General features: G+C 46.4%; 3 protein-coding genes and 1 long non-coding RNA gene across 4 annotated transcripts; 1 reads left to right on the forward strand and 3 right to left on the reverse strand.

Annotated features, from left to right (window-relative positions):
* The first annotated feature begins 502 nt into the window (after window positions 1–502).
* On the forward strand, window positions 503–4408 carry LOC130527696 (uncharacterized). Its single transcript, XR_008951104.1, has 2 exons — window positions 503–1276; window positions 4217–4408. It is a non-coding gene; the product is annotated as an uncharacterized LOC130527696 (long non-coding RNA).
* Window positions 2189–6457, reverse strand: pycr1b (pyrroline-5-carboxylate reductase 1b). Its single transcript, XM_057036388.1, has 9 exons — window positions 6312–6457; window positions 5821–5907; window positions 5630–5700; window positions 5363–5542; window positions 4844–4951; window positions 4563–4676; window positions 4263–4355; window positions 3637–3800; window positions 2189–3467 (listed from the first exon to the last, which is right to left on the reverse strand). Exons 2-9 carry the CDS (start codon window positions 5885–5887, stop codon window positions 3293–3295), a joined length of 972 nt encoding a protein of 323 aa, XP_056892368.1. The 5' UTR covers window positions 5888–5907; window positions 6312–6457; the 3' UTR covers window positions 2189–3292.
* A 2713-nt stretch (window positions 6458–9170) lies between these two features.
* Window positions 9171–13561, reverse strand: LOC130527693 (myeloid-associated differentiation marker-like protein 2). Its single transcript, XM_057036389.1, has 2 exons — window positions 12286–13561; window positions 9171–12043 (listed from the first exon to the last, which is right to left on the reverse strand). Exons 1-2 carry the CDS (start codon window positions 12564–12566, stop codon window positions 11392–11394), a joined length of 933 nt encoding a protein of 310 aa, XP_056892369.1. The 5' UTR covers window positions 12567–13561; the 3' UTR covers window positions 9171–11391.
* Window positions 13562–13698: 137 nt separating this feature from the next.
* On the reverse strand, window positions 13699–21544 carry aspscr1 (ASPSCR1 tether for SLC2A4, UBX domain containing). Its single transcript, XM_057036380.1, has 17 exons — window positions 21442–21544; window positions 21153–21208; window positions 20764–20878; window positions 20184–20284; window positions 19769–19826; window positions 19621–19694; window positions 19000–19549; window positions 18605–18664; window positions 18036–18178; window positions 17583–17664; window positions 17428–17494; window positions 16725–16787; window positions 16518–16570; window positions 15526–15577; window positions 15375–15444; window positions 15006–15193; window positions 13699–14443 (listed from the first exon to the last, which is right to left on the reverse strand). Exons 1-17 carry the CDS (start codon window positions 21529–21531, stop codon window positions 14433–14435), a joined length of 1833 nt encoding a protein of 610 aa, XP_056892360.1. The 5' UTR covers window positions 21532–21544; the 3' UTR covers window positions 13699–14432.

Here is a 21544-nt window from a genome sequence, read left to right on the forward strand (position 1 = left end):
TAAAGACAGCCCCCCTTCATGCATGCGCCTAAACATGGAGCTAATATTCAAAGGGGGCCTTGTTGGTGGCCCCAACCGTGACGGAAATGGAAATAAGTAGTGGTAAATGAGTAAAAACCTCTTGAAGTTCCGACTTATTTTTAAAAAAGTATTATTTTAAAAGACAAACCTCTTCAAAGGAAATCTGTCACTTTCTTAGGATATTTTCCTGCACAATGTGCCACATAGGTTGTTGGTGACGTCATGAGAAACCTGATTCGCGTGATCAGATGAGATGATAATACTGACAAGTGGAAAATGATAATACTAATACACTATTTTCTTCCTAATTATTAATAATCGTTTTATTTCGGGGGAAGAAGGCACTCAAATTGTTACCGAATTATTCTATTTAATAGTTAAACGAAACATCTTCACTCATTTTACTTTTAGCTGAAGCTTTTAGGGACAAAGTTTAAAATTCTACATTTTTTTCTTAATCTTTGGATGCATATTTCCTATCAGAGGGTGTCAAAAATAATCCAGATCTTTAACATAGATCTGCTGTGACTGAGCTCTTTGTGTTTGTTTTATTGAAATGCTTTTAAATCCAGTCACAGCTGATAATTAGGACACCAAAATAATAATAATAAACACCAATAAAGAGGGTGAGCAGCGGTTAGCACTGTCACCTCACAGGAAGAAGGTTCCTGGATCTGGGGGCCGGTGGCTTTTCTCTGTGGAGTTCACACGTTCTCCCTCGTGTCCACGTTGGTTCTCTCCAGGTTCTCCGGCTTCCTCCCACAGTCCAAAGACGCGTCTGTGGGAGATCCGTGAAGGCTCTGCTTTAAATTGACCTCAGACCTCGTTGGTCCCGACGAGGGGGCCCCCCGCCGCCTGTCGCCCCGGGGCGGTTGGGACAGCTCTGCTCCACTCCAGCAGGTCAGTCACAGAAACCGGAACAGCCGTGCAGGCCTGCAGGTCCCCTCACGATGCGCGTTCGCTCGACGGAAGCCCATATTGCAGATTCACTGAACGTGCGCCGACTGTTGGAACTTCCTTTTCCTCTGTGACCGTTTCAACAAGCAGCTGCAGCGAGCTGATACTGTATCAGCGCGGAGATCACAGGCCGACACGCCAAACAGAACAAACGAGGCCTTCTGACCCCGTAAGACGAGGCTACGGGTGAATGATGGGAGATGAGAGGTGGAATCTTTTCCGTTTGATGCCGGATTTTGGATTCTGGCACCCCTCCTGGCCTTCACACCAACACGCAAAGACGCGTGTTCCTGCAAAGGTCAGTGCTCACGGTGACTGAAGCGAGTGGACAGGCAGCATCTGCTCCACCTGTGGAAGAAATCCCACACTGGGAAGCAGCACGGCCATGCTTCCGCTGATTCTCTCTCACACACACACTTCAAACATTCCACTGAGGGGAAAGTGCCGCTAAATCGCCATCTTGGACCTCCTGTTCGTGTCAAGATGATTGACAGGGGCACGTCCTCGTCACCTGAGGTGGGAGAGGAGCTCAAAGCCGTCTAATAATGAGAGACAAATTAAAGTCTCTCCAGGAATGGCTAATCTTAAAGGACAGAAGCTGGAGCGAGCGGAGAATAACTTTCTGGAATAAAAGGAGGATTAGCGAAACCCTTCGGCAGCAGGGGGGGAAAAAAGTGCTCCACGCACAAGTAAACAGAGCAATTGCACAGAGAGAGACGCAATATAATCAAAGTTGCGGGCAAGGTTAAAGAAAAATACATTAATTCTACAATTGCAATAAGTTGTTCAATTATGAGGGCATACCTTTTTAAGCTCACCATTACACACCTGTGTGTTGTCTGCAGACCCACAAGCCTATCTCACCGGCGCACAAAGTAGCATCTGTTAATCCCAAATGCTCCAGCCTGGAGAGCAGGAACGGGCACAACACAAAAGTACTTCCTCGACTTTAAACACCTGCTGTAATCGCTCCGATTCGCACTCACCAATGTTCCATTTCTAAGCTCAGAGAGGAAAAATAAAGACAACAAAAATAACAAGGCCTCGATGCAGCATAGTGCAGATTTCCACATTGAGATTCACGGGATGAGCGTGGAACCGGCGGTGTTTGGCCATGACGCAACAAGGAGAAAGTCAGGAGGCCTGGCTGAAGACAGAACAGGGAGGGATGGAAGCAGATGTGTTGCTGTGGTTACCATAGGAAACAGGATGAGCTCCACGCAGATGCTTGTTTTTATTTCGAGCCAATGCATTCGTTGCAGTGTTCAGAAAAAGATGTTGAGCTCTTAATTATGCTACAAAAAAAAAAAAAAATTAAAAATCCATGATTAATTTGGGAAAAACAAGCAGTGAGCAGACTGAACAGATAAACCAGAGGAAGAAAGGCATGTTTGGTGATCCTGAAGGGCGCCCCCTGCAGGTCACATACAGGCAAAGCTCCAAAGAATTATGCTACGTAGAAACGGGCTAATAAAATTAATAAAGTACAACAACAAAAAAAAAGCTTCTGTATCTAATTTTTATTATACAATAAGAAAACTGACATGGCAACTGTAACCAAAACTAAGTTAAACAGAAAATGTAACAAAGACAGTGTATATATATAAATATGTATATAAGCTTAAAAAAAAAAGAGGATAAAATGATGATTTGGGGAGTTTAACACTTTGTTCCATGTCAGTATTTAAAGTGATGATTTCAGTCTTTTGATGGGACACTTAAGACGTTCAAAGTCTTCCAAAGGATCTTTTCAATAACAAACAGAAAAAGGGATCCAAAGAAAAAGCTGACCTGGCTGATTTCTGGATTGAAAAGACACTTTAAAAGCCCAGTTTCAGCATAAAAAAGGCACAAAGTACTCACTGTGCTTGAAACAATGGGCGACATTAAAGTAACAAAGTCCAAAATGTTGATATGTGAAGATGAAACCAATAAATCTAAGAAAAGTTTGGTTCAGTCAATGTTAATAAATCAACACTGATGACCAAAAGGGGGGAAAAAAGAATCTAGCAATGCCATTTATGTCATTTTTAAAGACAATAAAGGTGTAAATGAGCCATCTGCTTCCTACAAGGAGCTTATGATGCTCCGCTGGGTCCTTCCTGTTAACAGCCTTGGAGGTGCACCTTTGCTCTTCAGGGTGGTCATGAATCCTGTGTCGCATAAAGCCGTGCGCCCTGGGTCTCAACAATGTGTAATTTAGGATTTACGTCAATCTGGATGCGACGTCAGACCGTTTGGACGAACAGCTGGAGGAGACTTAGAAATATTCGAGTGTGGTTGAAGCCGTGATTGCGTAAGGCGGCCTGTGGCCTCAGTTCTTCTTCACCCTCGGGCTGCGGTTGTTGAACAGGCTAATCCCCGACCTGCCGTTCCCATTAGCCACTCCACTGACTGTGACTCCGGGCTGCTGCAGCACCTTGTCCAGCGTCGTCTTCTTAATGGCTGCTGGAGAGATGCGCTCCTGGTCCGCCAGGAACTGCAGCTCCCTGTGCGGACAGCAGAAAAGTGACTGAGTACTTGAACAACTGCGAGTCCTCAACCACGAGTGCCTCAACAGTTGTGGAATAATTAATTATTCGCAAAATAAAACTGAGTAGCAGGAGACGAAGTTGACAGAGGCCAAGGTGGAAGTGCATCTTCGAGCGAGTGTCTCACCGTGTGCGGATGCACGAGGCCTCCACGGCGTTGATAAGGAGGCTGCGGAAGCCGCCGCTCTCCAGCACGTGCAGGGCGTGGATGGTGGCGCCCCCTGGTGAGCACACGTTGTCCTTCAGCTGGCTGGGGTGCTGTTCCGAGTCCAGCAGCATCTTAGCTGCTCCCTGAGCAAAAGGACAGGCAGGAAACAGCAAAATAAGAGTTAAACACAGGACAAATAAATGTTTAAAGCTGTGTTCTTTCAACTGGACAACATTAAAACCATGAAAAACAGAAAGATTGTATAATTAACCACAAAAACAGGCATAAGTTAAATGAATGAAGTGCACATATCTGATCATTCTGAACAGGTTCAGTCTCTAAAAGCTGTAAAATTGTATGTTACTCCGATAACATAAAAGTTCTGTCCAACAACTGGTCCCGGGGACTGTAGAGCTTCCAGTTAATTAGATGATAAAAAAGACCCCACTGAGAAGATCAGTGGAAAGAAAATCGGTTGAAATTGAACCGATTAGTTATCAAAACATGGGTTGTTTTCCTTTTTAAGGCTTTAACTATTTTATGTTTTTTTAATTCCCAGCTGGACCAGAAGATCATGGAGAGTTTAAAAGGCCAACAACACTAACCAAGAGTGCCTGAGCTCCAAGTCTGACAGCAAGTCTCCTGGGGAGCCCCATCTTCACTCCTCCATCTGCAAGCGCATCCAGAGCTGTGAATGCCTAAATGTCACACACAAAAGATTCAGAAATATAATCAGATCTTAGACATCTGAGCAGCAACGGAGCCATTTATTAATAACCTGAGTGAATACTTGAGACCGCAGCCTCGTTAGGAACAGGTTGTTCTGTTGAACTAATTAAATATCCGGCTATTTTAAGACCATTTTAAAGGGACACGTGAAAGACACGGCACCCGAAATGACATACATAAGCTGGTCCGCTGCCACTCAGCCCAGTCACGGCATCGATGAGGTCCTCCTCCACCTCTGTGCAGAACCCCACACTGGCCATCAGCTGCTCCAGCAACTTGCCATCCTCCACCTGCAAAAAAAACACATTATTCACACACACAATACATCTTCCTCCACCTCAGGTAGCTTGTGCCCGCATCTTGTGACAAAATTAGCATACTTAAGGCCTCTACAGCATTACTGTCCCTTTGAAAAAGCCCTGCTCTATTATAAGCCATTTGGCTTCTCTTTGTTTACCTCTGCATGGGTGCCAGTTGCGTACACCGTGGCTCCCTCTTTGACCACCACCGGCGTGTTTGTCATACACCTCATCACTTTGGGGGCCGAACGGTGCTGAAGCAGCTTCTGTAAAATTTCACATGTGCAGAAACAATCAGGAAATCCGCCAGTGCGCTCACCTGCGCAGCTTGAACGTTGCTCCCTGTCCCAGTTTAAGTTTCCTCGATACGAGGTGGCGATATGCGGGTTAAGCAGATATCAGTCGGCCCAACACATGTCCACCAGTTGTCCCATTACAGTGGGATTAAGGCAATCATTTTTTTATTGGATTGCCATGTAAACAGTGACTAAAAAGATTATAGTGAAGATTATTTGTAGTGCACATTTAATTAAAAACATGAAATAGTAAGAACAAAGTTGACCTCGAGGCTTGAGTGGCAGTGTAAAGATGGAAGAGGTGGGCCAAAAAAAGTTATAAAAAACCTGGCAAATTCTAAAACTGGATGAGAACTCAGCAAGATCGGGACGGAGGCCGACCTTCTCTATCGAGCTGATGGTGACACCTGCTGCACAAGACACGATCAGGTGGCGGTCCTCGATGTCTGGTCCGATTTCGTCAAGTACAAATGGGATGATATGTGGCTTCACGGCCAGGAAGAGCACATCACTTTTGTTGACCGTCTCTTTATTGCTTGTTGTCAGGTTCACTCCCATTTTCTGCACACGATAAAAACAACAATGGTAAAGTAAACGGATGTCAGGTTTCAATTCACATGCATACTGGAAATAAATGCATCTTCTCACCCTCAGGCCTGACACGGTGGGAAGATCTGAGTCTGGGGAACTGGCTGTAATCCTTTGAGCAGCGATCACACCTGATGGGGACAGAAGGGAAGTTCAAATGTTGAACCAGCTGCGGTCTTCTGAATGGAGTAACATGGTCTAACTGTTGCAGCAACTTTGGATCGGGTACAAGGCAAATAAAGAGCCCTCACCCGCAGCTGTAAACCCTTTAACCAGTGCGTGAGCCAACTGGCCTGCTCCAATAAACCCAACGCTCATCCTGTTTGATGATGTGGCCTCTGCAAAAGACGGGTCGAAAGGAGCAACTGTTAGAACCCCTCATATTAAGCTGTAATACATGCCAGCATATGATGAAACGCCTCGTTTGACACGGTGGCAACACCCCAAACGACAATAATGTACAAGGAAAAGCCGGTTTAAGTGCTGTGATATTGCATCATAACTGCAACATACATACAGAACCGAGCTATTAGTACGATTTGGCTAAACCACCATAATAATCACCACAAAACGCTTCCCCGCGTTAACGAGCCATTCATATTTGGAGCCTAACTTTACCATTGACATTAGCACACGTAAGCTAACCCTTCACCAATAGTCCTCAGCTGGCGGGTTTTAGCTAGCTTTAACAACCGGGAACCCACAAATACAACGGATTTACATGACGGTGGCAGGAGGTTACCTGAGTCAACGGATACAAGACGTGATGGTACTGCTCCCTGCAGCAGAAAACACTGAAATATGTACTTATTGGTGTCAACGTGGCTTTCCTTTATCCTTACTCAGTATGTGTCTGGCAGGGTAATTGACATCAGCATTGGCCAATCACAATAGAGAGCCGGTGAACAAGCTGACCAATCATCAACCAGATGGGAGTATTTGGGCGTGGTTTTGGATCGAGTCATAAAGCTGCCAGAGAATAAACTAGGTCAGAGAGGAGAAGCATGAAACCAGGGCAAGTTTAAAGGATGAAAAGTTCGTGTGTGTGTGGTTTCCCATGTATTACTTTCCATAAACTATATTTAGTAATGCATTTGTTCTCGAACAACATGAAGGAGTGAGAATCTGCACAGATGTTTGATGTAATGTGACGTGATGTGATGCCATCAAACATTTTTTTCCAGAACTAAGACACTATGAGACAAACCCGTGTCTCTAGCTTTGTTGAAGACACTCAAAAAAAAAGCTCCACATTACAGAACGTACCGAACAGAATACTCAAAACTAAAAAAGCAACAGTACAGACACCCATCCTTTAAAAGAATCACGTAAAACCAAACATTAACACTGGACAGGTGAGTTTAGCAAAGGCTTTAAAATCTAGGGAGGTGTGTGCTGGTCCATACGGTCATAGTTTTGGTGACAGGGTTGGTGTCGAATGCTGCTGTCAGTTCAAGGAGACGGGCGTTAAGGTGTCCAGTGTCCCCTGAGTGGAGGTCATTGGTGATTTTAGAAGGAGCCATTCAGAGGAAGCCGGATAGCTCAACGGGTTTAATGGAGGTAAGGAGGCTTTTTAATAATGAGACAGAAAATGGAGATGGTGATCGATAAGATCATCCATGTTTGACAGCAGCCAGATTGAGGGGTGGGTTACAGATCCGGAGCTGAGTGAGGATCCAATGATGGCAACCAGGAGTGGGGCGATAGCAGGAGGAAGGCTTTCATGGGTTTTTGGTGGGTGAGGGTCCAGGTCTACAAGATGGAAAGTAATTCCTATTAATGGCATATCAGGCTCATATCCAGCTCTACGGTCAAAACAGCACAGGAGTGTCTTCCAGACCTACAAATGTCCGCTGGCGGTCTCCACCCAGCCTAGATGAGGGTCTCCAGAAGAACCAGACCATTATATGGTCTCTGTGTTTTGTGTTCAGATGATGTCCTTATCATTGTAATGCCTTTTTGTCATTGAACCACATAAAAGAAGTCCAACTGGAAGAGTGAGAATCAACTCAGATGCACAGAACGTTCAGAACAGGATGCTGAAAAGAAAAACAACCTGGATGAGGGTCTGCAGAGGAGAACAAAAACATCCTCTGCAAACGCTGCCAAAGGGTCCGGATCGTGACTTTATGTCACGTACTCACCGAGGAGGTTTGGGTGTCCTTGAATTTGGATCTGACAGAACGCGGAGCTGAAAACTTTCCAACTATGTTTTTGTGCATCGTGATTGACAGCAGAACCCTGCGCCAGGGTGACGGCGACACATTTGTAGCGTTCGCGTCTTTTGCAGAAGCTGCATGAAGACGTGGGTCTGACACCCCCCCATCCCACGTGATATCCGAACGAGTGAATTTGAATGACGGAACGTTCCTCCGCCGGGAGACGGAAAAACAGCAGAAAAGCCGCTGCATGCGTGCTGAGAATTTGCTTCTATTTGCTTTTCAGTGCTAGAGACGCGAGGACGACGCACCAGAGACAAAAGGGCCGCTGTGAATGCCAACGAGGGGCTGTTGCCCCCGCAGAATATTGACACGTCCCCCTTCAGATGGGACAGAATGGGAAGTAAAGCAGCGACTCTGATGGCGTGTGTGCTGATGAGCCGCTCCTTTGGATGCGGGTCCGTCTTCTCGGTCCAATCTGCTCCACAGATGTTCCAGACTGACTGATGTTTTGGGCAGATTTGACGACCCTCTGATCACCGTGGATTCTAAACTCCTGAGCCTGATTCAGCTCCAGATCCGGATTGATTCAGGAGATTTTGCTGAGGACTCCCTGATGTTTCTGCATGTACAATATGAAAGCCCCCCCCCCTCACCCCCCACCCCAGTCGTACCCGCTTGTGGAATAATTACATACAGAACTGTTGGGTACCTCGTTTTCAAACGCTTTCCTTCAGCTCTGCGTTTCAGTCACACACACCCACACAAAGTCAATTTACCACTGGCTGCCTGTGCACTATCACTCACTCACGCTGGGTCCATACGAGTGCTGAGGCGAATTTAATGTTCCTTCTTTTTGGACAAAACCCCCGAGACATTAATTAAGAGTCACACTGGGCGCCCCCAGGAGCACCGATCAAATCTAGGCTACGGTATCATGACAAATGTTTGCTTGTACAGGAAGGTGCGAATGCATAGATGGACGTGTGTGTGTGTGTGTGTGTGTGTGTGTGTGTGTGTGTGTGTGTGTGAGAGAGAGAGAGAGAGAGAGAGAGACAGATATGTGCAGGTAATGAGAGCAGGAGTGGGGAATAAAAACATGGAGTGTCTTGGTTGAGTGAGAGAAAGGGTGCATATTTAATATCAGGCAGACGTGAAGCCTTCCCTGTGTGTGTGTGTGTGTGTGTGTGTGTGTGTGTGTGTGTGTGTGTGTGTGCAGCAGAGCAGATCTGCATGAGCAGCGTGTGTCTGAAACAGGAGCGAATGCAAACGAGGAGTGCGAGGAGGTGACGGCAAACGGGCGTCAGCGCTCCCTTTTTAGGAGAGCGTCCCCCAGCACGTCCCGGCGCCTCCGAGTGTGGAGAAGACAAGCTGGACGTCCTTCAGCGGGACTTCTCATGCAGCTGCCTGTCTCTCCAAGTGAACGTGAGCTCTGGCAGAAAAGGTGTCCGACACTCTTTATTTGATTACATTTACACGGTTTGCGCCATTAAATAGAAAACTCAACCCACATCAGTGCTTCCAACAACTAAATTCATCCAAACAATAAAAAAAGTGAAGACCCGAAACACGCTGAGCGTCCAAAGAGGAGAACAGTGGAGCAGCAAACCTCCTGGATTAATGAGGTCAAAGGTCGCCGCAGCTTCCGGCCGTGATGAAGTCCGGGGCACCTGTCGCTGCCCGTCCCCGTCAGCAGAGTTCTTACACCACAGGCTTAAGCTCGGGGGTCCACAGGGACTGAGACTCCATGTCAATGTCTGATGGAGGACAGCTGAGGGGGGGGGCGACACTGGGGGCTTAGCTGCTCTGTGGCAACAATGTCCGTCGCCATCGGTGGAGTTCCTTCCACGCCGCCGCCGTTGTCTTCTGATGTTTTTGGATGGTGGATTCTTCAAGGTTCAGCAGGACTGACGTAACACATGAGAAAGGGCGGCCGAGGGCGCCTCCAGTTGAAATAAGATGCAAATAATGATGTTTTTCCACACAAAAATTGGCAAATAATCGAATAATAAACCCGAGACAGGCTCTGCTCGTGTGTGGAGGCAGAGGGGGGGGATGCCAGAGGAGCCGACCGCTGGGGCAGCCTCTCTCTTTCTTTACGTGCGTGGCTTTTTCAGGATTTGCATCCGTGGCAGTCACGGGTGCGACGGGGGAAAACATTGATCCTGGATTAGAGATGCGCTCGCCGGCGCGGTCAAAGCGAAGAAGGGAGGCAAGGAAACCATGGCGGCGTGAAGAGCGAGGGAGGGAAAAGCCTTTGCAGGGATCCGAGTGTGGTGAACCGGTCAAAAATCCACAACGTTCCTGTAAAGTACTTCTAGAGGTGACGCCCAACGGGAGGAAGGAAGTAAAAAACATACAGTACAGGCAGACTGACTACAGGGGAAAAAGACAATAAAGGTGTATTACGTCCATCTGTTACATCCAATAATCAGGATTCTCCACAATCTCACGATACTATTTCATTGAAATTCGACCAACATTTGCTTAATCCTTCTAACAAATTAACCAACAGATGGGTGAAAGCACCCCCCTCCCCCAGAAGTAATTAAGTATTTACGCAACGATTTACTGTACCCGCGCAATGTTTGTGCCTCTGTGGGACCAGATTAGTTCAGTCGTCCTCTGGAACTGGATCTCAGCTCACAATGCAGATTTTTATCCTTCGTGTTGCTCAAACTAACGCAGAGATGCGGTGAAGGAACAAATATCAGATGATACACGCCATACTTGATGCTAGTAACTTATTACTTCTAATATCACCCCTGCATTGATGTATCTGGCCACACGGGGGCAGTAAAGCAAATTAGCATTCTGGAAAAAACGAACATGTTGACAGTCACTTCTGCTGCTAATTAGTCTAGCAGTTTAAGATTTCATCACTATCGAAACAGCAATTTTAGTGACGACAAGTGTAAATGCCTAAAAAATAACAAACCACAGTGAGGCTTAGCTTAAACGGCTTTTATAAAGGCTACATTTACATGGATGTTATAGAGCGATTCACATTACGAGTGTGGTGGTTCTTGTCATCATTTGGCCTATTTTTGCGGACACGGTCACCTCCTGCAAACATCCCCATATCAAACTGACCCCTTTCAAACTGTGTCATCCTGAACCCTCGACTGAAACGCGACGGTTGCAACCAGGCCAAAGATCGATCAGAACCTTTCATAGGGCGCCAGCAGCCACATATAAATGCTGTGTCACGGCTTCAGCATGAACACAGAGCGGCCTGTGCAGACGGATCCCGTTTATTTTTGGCAGACTTGGTAACTTGCGCCGGTCTCCTGTGTGGGCTTTGCAAATGACGAGGATGCCACGCGTGCCTTTGCCAGAAGTGCTATTTATATTCATGTATTATTCAAGTCTGTGCATGTGTATGTGTGTGTGTGTGTGTGTGCGTGTTTTAGCAAATTTAGCTGGACATTCCAGGAGGTCTTGCCTTCATGGGAGAGGCTGGTGGTGGTCTCGAACTCTCTCAGAAACCCGTTTGAGAGGGGAAGTTAAAGACATGGGCAGCGAGGGTGTGGCAGAAAGGTCACAAAGGTCAGATTCCACAGCGGTTTCACGTTCAAACATTTGTTCAAAGTCTACGGTTATTTCACGACGGTCAACTTCTGTCGCTGCAACGTGAGAATCGAGGGAGACCTCTGCTCGGGGCTACGCTCGCGAATTTGGGGACAGACGCGGCGAGCCGAACCGTAACCTCTGGGAGTAGAGCAGATCCGCCACATACAGTCCAAAGTTGACAAAAGAGAACACCGCCACCACCAGCTTGCTGTCCCACGGACATTTTCCCTGAGGGCAGGAAGACGGTCTCCACGGAGACCCGTATTTAGTGTCGAAGCAGAACACCGGCCACACCACCGACGCACTCAGGTACAGCAGAACTTCCAGCAGCGTGCACACCACCACGAAGCGCTCAAAGGTCATGCAGCAGACGGCCTTGGTCCGCCTGCACACGGTCATCACCACCACCACCACTGTCAGAACAAAGCAGAACGCGTAGACGACCACGCAGTAGATGGTGGCCACGTAGCGGAAATACTCGCTCCTGTTCGCCAGAGCTCCAAAAATCACGCAGGCCACGAAGCCTTGAACGACTTTGAGGAGGCCGGAGACGGTGGCCATGTAGCCCACCACAGCCTGACCCGGCCTGGCCCGGCACAGGGCCACCTCGGCCCCGTACGCCACAGCGCCCAGGATGGAGCAGACGGTCACAGCAATGCGGAAGTTTCGAACCTCGCAGCCGGCGTAAGGGCATTCGGATTGAATGAAGAAGAGAGGGTAGACGACTGAGGCTGTGACGAACCTGCGGAGGAAGAGAGAGAGTAAAGAGGAACAAATAATCACGAAGCCACCCCCGCCACCAGGAACAAGACGGACAATAAACAACATATTGGCCGGCTAAAATAAATCAGTCAGCAGGGACTTGAAAAGAAAAGTAGGAATTAGCGTTAGCTTCTAACACGCCACAAAACAGGTCGCAAAGAACCTGGGTGAAGCCACGAAAGTGTCACCATCCCATCATTTACGGTACACCGGCTGACTTACAGGAGTGTTGCGAAGGCCGCACATGTGACCGTGAGGTTTTCCCAGGACACGGGCAGGCAGCTGTAGAGACGCGTGGCGTCCAGGAAGAACACCACCACCGACATGGCGAAGCAGAAGCACCACGCCGCCATGCAGAACACGCCCTGAGAGCCGCTGAAACCGGCGCTGTGGGTCACCATGGCGATCACGGCACACCCCATCGCTAACTGGCAGAGACGGGCGGCACCCAGAAGTGAACAGAGGGCCCTCTGGTTGAGGTACGGACCCCCCTGTGAATCCATCGCTGAGGAAACCAAAGTTCTGCCAGGAGATTTTCAGGCGGTCGCTCGGTTGTAATCACAAAGTCCTGCTGCCGACGGTTCCGTCCAGTAACATTTGACAGTTTAAACTCTCAGCATCCTCGATGAGGACGGATCTGGAGGTCGGGAGGATCTCACGCCCTTCTTCCTGCCCTGTTCACCAACATTCAGTCCACACGACCATGCGATCACGCTGACCCACCGAGCACAAAAGGTCCCGATTTTGCTGTCCTGTAATCCCAAGTGAGTTTTCCCTTCCCATCACAAGTTGGTCCGGTCCAGGTTGTTCATCCCGCTTTAGTCCAACACATTCCAGCCCACCTCCTCAGATTACCTGTTTGTCCTCCGTTGTTGGTGTGAGCCGATCGCGTCGTATCAAAAGGCTTTCCTTCATTTCAGAGGTTGCTCTCCAGCTCTTTCCCGTCACGCTCTCCTTTCACGCCGTCTGTCGCTGTAAGATCGGGAAGGCGGCGGCATGGGGGGGGGGGGGGGTCTGCTGGTCAGCTGGACCAGAATGGAAGTTATTTAGGGTTGGGTAATGGCACAAGTGTCAGAGGGATATGCACATGTTGTTGGGAGTGGAGTCAGGGCATGCAGACAGGTTACAGACCCAGAGGAATGACAGGAGGAAGCTGAAGATGTGTCCAGAATGTGTAACAGCAACAGGGAAAATCTGGCCTTAAAGATCTGAATGTAAGCATAAAAATATACATCAGACAGACATAATAAGTGCGTTCGTGCATTTTAAGAACGGAATTCAGTTCAGTGTTTGTTGTCATGTCCACTGTAAACAAGCGTAAAACATCAGTAAACAGACGAAATGCTTCTTTTTCAATATTAAATGATTACAGTTCAAAGATTAATAAGATAAAAGGTATGATTAGGAAGGTAAATTAGATTGTCTGATTAGTTTAAGCTGGGAAAAAGAGTCTGATGGTCATTATGTATTGCCAAAGTTAATAACTCGAGAAGTTTTTCTACACGACACAAAAACACAAGTTTAGAACCAAATTGGAAACAATTTCTGTTTTACACCCTGTTGAATGTTACAGCAGCGCCCCCTTGTGGCCACACCACCATACATCCGTCTCTTGCCCAAGAAACAACCAGGAAGTGATTTTCTCTGAAAACTGATTTATTTTTGTTTTATATGACATTCTGTTGAAAATTTAGACACAGTTAAATCAGATTTTATTATTTTACATTTTTGACCTATGGTGTTATTTTAAGCACACTTTGCTGCAGCTCCCAGTGGGAGTTGCTGTTGTTTAAAGAAAGACAACAATTTTCAGAGCCCTAAAAAGATTTCTTTTATGACAAAATTTGCATTAATGAATGAATCGGTTATCTCCACTTAACAATATAGTAAATCCCCTAATAAAACCCAAATGTGAAGGCTTCAGGTAGTCAACGATGATTGCCGATTTATTCAAACTTCACTCTGAATAGAAGAAATCTGTCGTGCTTCAGGGGGTGAAAAATGTAAATTTGAACATTTCCAATTCAATGACTTCTCTTCTTCATGTGCTCCCACAAAGACAGTGAGACCTGCTTTTTTTCTGACAATTTTTTTATTCATTTGGCACTAAATTTACATACCAGCTGAATAAAAACCTCTTCTGACTATAATCAAACATTTCCTGGCCAAAGATGGAGCTCCCGTTGATGCTTTTTCCTCCTCAACGAACTTTTTTAAATGATGAAAAACCCCGTCTGCAAAGGCAGCGTTCTGCTACGTTTGACTAATTCACGGTTGTGATTATGTTTCTCAAAGCACAGATTAAGGGCGGCTCTCTCAGCTCCTCCGATGTGCTTCCAGGTGAATCCACCCAGCCCAGAGCTGCAGTCTCATTTCTTACCTGTGTAGGAAAGGACAGACAGGCAGCTTAAAGCTCCGAGGGAATGAAACAAGTTAAGAACCGAGCAGCCGTGAGCGCGTTCGGCTCTGTCGGAATGAAGTGTGGCTAAAAACAAAAGTTCCACATGCTCCATGCCGACGCCGCGGAAAATCCATCAAAAGACTAAAAACATGCTGGAAAACAGTCGGAGAGAGAACATTCCTCCCATGACTACATCAATACAGCGACCATCAGAAACACCACAATGCAACAACACAGATGTCTGGACACACAGCTCTGATGTGGTCCAGCAGCAGGCGCTCTCCCGGGGTCCTTTGTCTCTGGAGTGGTCTACTGGGGGACCCAACGGGTTCATCCGGGCATGAATGCCATCCTCCAGACTCTGTTATGGTGCTTTTGTTCTTCTTTTGTGGTGCCGATTAACTACAACGGTATAAACTGTCCAATGTGAGGTTTCACCGCCCTTTCCTGAACCTAAAACCTTTATTCTTCTCTCCTCTGCTGCGAAAACAAAGCAGCCATGTTCTCTTGAAGAACACTCAAATAACACGGCCGTCCTCACCTGGAAGCTTGAGCCACTTGGGCACCGTTCCTGGATCAGCCCGGGCTGTTTTGGCCATCGTGGGGCGAGCCGATGGATTCTGCTCATCCTGCGCGGACGTGCCGGCGTCCCCGGGTGGCTCCTGGCTCTGTGGTGGCTCATCTGAAACAGCGGAGCTACAGGAGGGCTCAGGTGACCGAAGTATGCACCTGCGGTGGGATACGAGAGAAGGACGGAAAATTAGGTGAGTCGCTGGGACAAGACAATCAGCAGAAAGTCCAAACTAAAGAGGAAGACACTGAATAATGATAGTGAGAGTAGAAGAGTGGCTAAAGGACTCCAGCTCTTCGCACGGACACACACACACACACACACTGGACGCAGACGCACCTCGAAACAGACTCGTTTGCTTGCTGGGCAGAGACAGACGCCTCGATAAGTCCCCTCTTCAGGTAAACGCCTGTGGAGGACAAAAACGGAGACGACTCCTGCATCACGCAGCTCTCCAGTTCAAATCATGTCCACAAAAGACCAAACAAACCCGTCTTGGCGTCCGATCCAAAGTGCACCAGCGCGCCAGGGAACAGGTCGGCCTGCGAGAGACGGAAAAGTCAGAATTGAACATTTTCGGCGCGGCCGGATCTGAGGCGAGAACCAAGAGGACTCAACCCTGCCTGGCAGATTTTTAATAATTTGATATTTGACCACTGTTAGTAACTCCCAGTTACTAGGTAGACTTTTAAAACCGCTCTTCACAACTGGCGAGTACAAGGGGGCACCCACACTGTCCAGTTTCTCCCCCTGCTCTCGCTTGCTGGTGTCTAAATTGGGACGCGCTGGCCTGATTGCTGTCATCGCAGCCCTGCCGCAATTTGTTACGGTGGAATTACTGACATTGCAGCTCCCTTTAAACAGTCGTGCCAGCAGATAAGAGGAGGAAATGTGTGTGTTTGCGAAGCAGAGGGAGTGAGAGATCCTGAAGGAAGAAGGGAAACGTAAAGGTGGGGAGGGATGTCCGCCAGCAAAGGGCGGCGGGATTGAACATTCCTTTACTGGCACGACACAAAGTGTTTCAGGGTTGTTTGCACGTCACATCTTTCAAGTTTAATGCATGTGTGCGGCGATGACTGTAACCCGACACAAACGGTTGGTGAAAACTTGTGGGTGTGAGACTTTGGAGAAACAGGACACAATGTCTCAGTGAGCGGCGCCACTGTTCCTGTTTCTGGTTTTGGGCCCTTTAATGCTTTGAAGTCCTTAATGGACAAAGACAAGAAAGAGGAGGACAGCAAAAGGAAAAAGAGAGTAAAGAGTATGTAGCCATCTGTGCTGGGAGGGAACTGCCGATCCCCTGATAACCTGACTGGTTACCAGGCCGAGACTCGGGGGGGGGGGTGCAAGTGTGACAGGATGTGCTGGGGCTCTATAGAGGAAAGAGGGGTGAAGCCAGAGTTCTACAGCTGCAATTTGTGTCAAACTCCAAACTGCTGCAGTTCTTCTGGCCTAAAAGACACAACTGGAATGGATTTTTACCTGAATCAGAGTAGCTGAGGGATCGTTCAGAATGGTCTTTGGAGGTGTGATGACTGAAAGACAAGGATAAATGGAAGTGAACATTTGCATTTGAACAGCAGTGCGGCAGATGGTCAGAACGTCCCAGCTGCCCCTGCAGAGCGAAGATCGCTGCCGACACATGGTAATTATGCCCACGCTGACTCCTGCGAAGATTAAGAGACTTACAGAGGTAAAAGCTGAGCTGAGGATCTTCCAAATGACTCCTTACAAAAGCCCTCAGAGCACCAACTGTAGGACGACAAATAGACGTTTTCTTACACTTTTGCCAGCGGGGATACGATGCTATGAAATATTTAGGTCAAAGGCAGATTCACATTCCCGCTTTCTTTTCTTCACTGTTGTTCCTGATGAATCAGATGTTTGCGCTGTTGTACTGGGCATCAGTTTGTTGGGGTTTTGTTGATGTGAAATGTTGGTTTCGCGGGGGAAATGACGCCTTAAAAATGTGTGTGAATGCAGTGCCTGAGGCTCAGAGTTTGTACTGTCGGAGAAAAAGACATGTTTCTTTATAAAATATCACATGTAAATCAGATGTTTTAGGTGGCATCTGTGCAGGAAGGGTAATATTTAACCAAGTAGCTGTTACATTTGCCCTGCTGAAACTACATTCACCTGAGAATGGTTAACTACCTAATCCTGACTAAAACCCAGTGGTGTGTAGATTACAGGTGATTTTCAGGTGGAATTCCCCTCAGATTTGTACTGCTGGTCTATGAAACTGCTGCGGCTGCGCTGGATTTAGCCTCTTCAATTATGCGGCCTCGTCTCCTGCTCACTGTCTCGCCGTCACTCTGGTGTGGCTAAAGTCATAAACGTGGCACAGAATCTGCAACAGCGTTGGTATACCTGAGGCTAGCCAGCAACTCACCTGTCTCCACAGGCCTGAAGAATCCCTGAAGAATATGTCTGTCTGGAAACTGGACCCTCAGGACCACCTGGAGACATGAAACAGCAACTTTTGAGGTCTATATTTCATACAAATGCTCATTTATAAAAAGACGTTCGCCTGTTAAGTGTCCTCACTCTGGGATATCTTTCCATCTTCTCTTTTATTTGTGCTTCTCTTGAAGCTTTAGTCATCAGTGGTGCCTCCTCTAATAACTTCCTGAAGAAAATTAGGTAAACAGAGAGAAAATAGTTGTTAGAAACCCACCTCTGGCATGAAAAAGTGACACAAACGGAAAAAAGGAGGAGAAAATATTTCATCCCAGCTTATGTGTGGCCACAAACGTGTGACGGCGGCAGCTGGCTTAATTTCCCCCCTTTGTAATTACAGTAATTGACCGAGTGGTAGTGCGGCTATGAGGCGGCAGGCTAAGCCAATATAGACAGAGAATATGCCTGATATGACACAGACTCAGGACTCGCTCTTGTGATCCCATATTTAGAAGCTTTCGTAGCTTATGTGGTGTCATAACAGAGTTCAGGATACTGGGGAAAAAACCCAAAGTGCTTAAATTGGCTCTCTTGTTCTACCTCTCACTCTTCAGCATGGCGAAGCGCTTGCGAATGTCATCCACTGTCACTTCAAAGAACTCATCAGGGAGGTTGTCAAGATCCTTAGAATGACTGGATATGGCTGAGTCTGGCAGGTAGACAAGAGGCTTCCTTTCTATTGGCTGCAGGCGGAGGGAAAAAAGGGAAATTTCATGAGAACATAGAAGAAATCCACAGACTGTTAATGTTATTTATTCCTGGAGAGCATTGAGCAGCCATTATGCAGCCTTCAAGAACCACATGCAAATCTTGGGTTGGTGCCTTGCCCAAAGGTATTGACTGGTAACTGGCTCAGCAAGTTGTTTTGGAAACTGGAGTAAACTAGAGAAAACCTACACCAAGCCATGTGGAGGACAAACAAATGGCACACAGAGAAGCCTAGACCGGGACTAGAACCAAGGACCTTTGTGAAAGGTGAAAATCTGGGATGACTCCACTTGTAACCATCTGTGTCTGACTTCAGACATTCAGCACCTGACTATAAATTCAAAAATAAGGCAGCTGATGATGTTAGTGAGAAAAATGGACACCACACCAAAAGACGTTACCTCCATTAGCTCCTGTCCCGGCTCCATGCCATCATCTGGCTGGCTGACGGCGGTGTGACACTGTTCAGAGAGAAAATACACCTAAATGTTTTTTGTTTATGGACTTTTAATCTGTGTTGTGTACATTTTATAAAATAAAATAAATCCCTCAAGAGTAATTATTGAGAGTGGCGTGAACGCTGGTCCATTGCTTTTAACATAATTAACCCTTAGAGGCATTAAAAAGGTGAGAAATGCATTAATAAGAAAGCAAAATGCCGCTTTGTTGACCTCAGTTACATACTTACTTACAATTGTGATTTATTTCTATTTATTTTGGGCATATCTAACCTGGTTAAATGTAATGGTTGAAAAAAGGTTGTGATTTGGTTTTTTTAAAGCCCAACAGCACTCACCTTGCCAGAGCCATGGCTGGATTTGGCCTTTTTGGCTTTGGGTGAGTCTACTGCTGCATTCAGAGCAGAGTGAGACGATAATGTTAAAGATGAAGCTGGTGTCCGACCAACTTCACCTGCCCCGGGACCACCAAGGCGTTGGCCCCCTCCAGAGAAGGGGATGAAAGCAGATGCACAGGTGGCAGAGAAGGAAGACGTTGACGGAGAGTTCAGTCCTGATGGTCCCGCTTCCTCACCGTCTTCCCTTCCACTCACAACTGGGGGAGAACTTTGCTCAACCTGGCTCTGAGATGCCGAAGCCTCTTCCTGTTGATCAGGAAGTGTGCTTGTGGCCAAGTCACCAGGAGGCACCTGAGTGTCCAACGGCCTCCGAGAGCTTGGATTTTGAAGTGGCACTTCAGCTGCGGATGCTGGCATGGATGGAAGAGCATCAAGCTGGGGTGGGGGGCTACACGTCATGTCATTGACAGGGGGAGTGGTGGGCGTAGCAGCTGGTTTGGTGACTTCTGTTTTATCTTCATCTTTCTGAGTTTTGCTTTTGATTAAAAACCTTAAAATAGACATACGCTGCTTTAATACGATTAGATTTATTTGAAGCCTGCCTATACGCAAGTTTCCTACCTTACAATGGCACTTCCTCCTGTGAGACCCAGAGACTTCAGCGTAGCCTTCTTGAGCGCTTCGATCCCACTTACCTAGACACACACGCAGACAAAATTTAACTACCTTTTTTTTTTTTTAAATGAGGGGTTATAAGAAAACAGCATACCTCATTTCTCATATAAACACACACTGGGGTGGATCCTGAGTCAGACTGCACTGTCACGCTGCAATAAGTAAAGGGCAAAGGAAAAATATGAATTTAGGGAAAATTAATTTTATTTACCTTAAGGGGGACTTTACAAATTGGAAATGATTTATGTTTCCACACATCCAGCATGTGTGGAAACTGTTTTAGGTCAACAACATTTTTTAAACATGTTTACAGTAGGGCTGAGTGTTGTGTGTGTGTGTGTATAGGTAATTCTCTGTCCAAACAGTTCTTAAACACAAAAGTTGCCCCTCAACTTCCAGAGCGTTTTATGGTGTTTTGGAACGAGCATTAGGTGACTTAGGCAGTTACAAAGGAAGTGAAAACATTTAGAAAGTGACAGAAATTTCAGTGAAAATATAAACACACACACCTGATCTGGGGGAAATGTGTTACCACTTCCCAAAGACTCTGCTCACATGAGAAGGAACCTTGGTGTCGAAGCCCATTCTCCATTTGAAGAGCAATTGAGACCTAAAGATTGGGAAAAGAAAGAATTCACAATATCCAGCTGTGAGAGCAGGTACGATGTGGAGCACTGGATTGTTAAAACCCACTGACTGCAATGGAATATGAAGGCTATCGTATGATCTATAAGATTATTAAATAACACTCATCTGTCAATAGTATAACTACTAAATTTAATTATTTCAAAAATGGGACTTTGCCTTTGCTAATTGGGGCTTTTTCCACACTCTTTATCATAGTGCACATATGACCAAGTGGTTCCCAGCAAGGATTCATTGCAGATTTGTGTTAGTAATTCCAACAACAACTACAGAAAACAAGGTCACATCCAGAAGGTACTGTCGATTGACAGTCATCATCATAACACCCTTCTATTGGAGAAATGGTATTTAACCCTTCTGAATGAATATATCAGACATAAAGTGCCATGTAACTTCACAAAACATCGAACACACAGGTGTGCAACTAACTAATGGGTAACTAACCTGGCTCTCCGTTACCGCCTGTTTCCTTGTACATGTCACTATCTCCAGTTTAGCATTGTTGGGCAGGTTGGCAAATCTCCAGGGCAGACTCAGGTCAATGTTTGTCCTCTGAAACCTATCAAAGAGAGAGAGATGATGGAATGGCCAAATCCTTCCTAAACAACGGCAATGTATAATAACCACGGTAATAGTAGCTATTATACTATTGATGCTTTTCAGTTGTTATCATTACTTAAGCCCCAACATACAGATTAGTAATCCTTTCAAATGCTAGGACAGAATATGGCTTCATCTTATATTGCAGTGTAATAGATAAAGGTTGGAGATAAGAATTCAGGGCAACATAACATTAATTTATTAAATGGTACCTTGGCTGATTAAATACGTACTTCAAACCATGTTCCTCTGGGTCAAATCCATGTTTTTTACAGACGTCTTCTAGAACCTGAAAGACGATACATATAAAATGGATTGTATAATTCATGAGGGCCCACTTCATCGCAAAAATATAACGTTTCTTCTGCTTAAACAAAGAAACTGATCTGTCACTGGCTAGCTGATGTTAGCCTGAGAAGGTAATTCAGAGAATCATTTACTCTAGTTCGGAAACCAAAGAAACAACATATACGACAGTGAAACTCATAAGAAACCGGCGATTTGTAGTTTAACACCGCTGACCTGTAATAACGGTGTGTTTGGAGACACCTTGACTGTTTGTCTTCTCCCATTAGGAGCCAGGACCGTCACCGATACACCGCTGGCCGCCATACTGCCTAGTGAC

The sequence above is a fragment of the Takifugu flavidus genome, chromosome 6 (assembly GCF_003711565.1).
Source record: "Takifugu flavidus isolate HTHZ2018 chromosome 6, ASM371156v2, whole genome shotgun sequence".
Taxonomy (NCBI): Eukaryota; Metazoa; Chordata; class Actinopteri; order Tetraodontiformes; family Tetraodontidae; genus Takifugu; species Takifugu flavidus.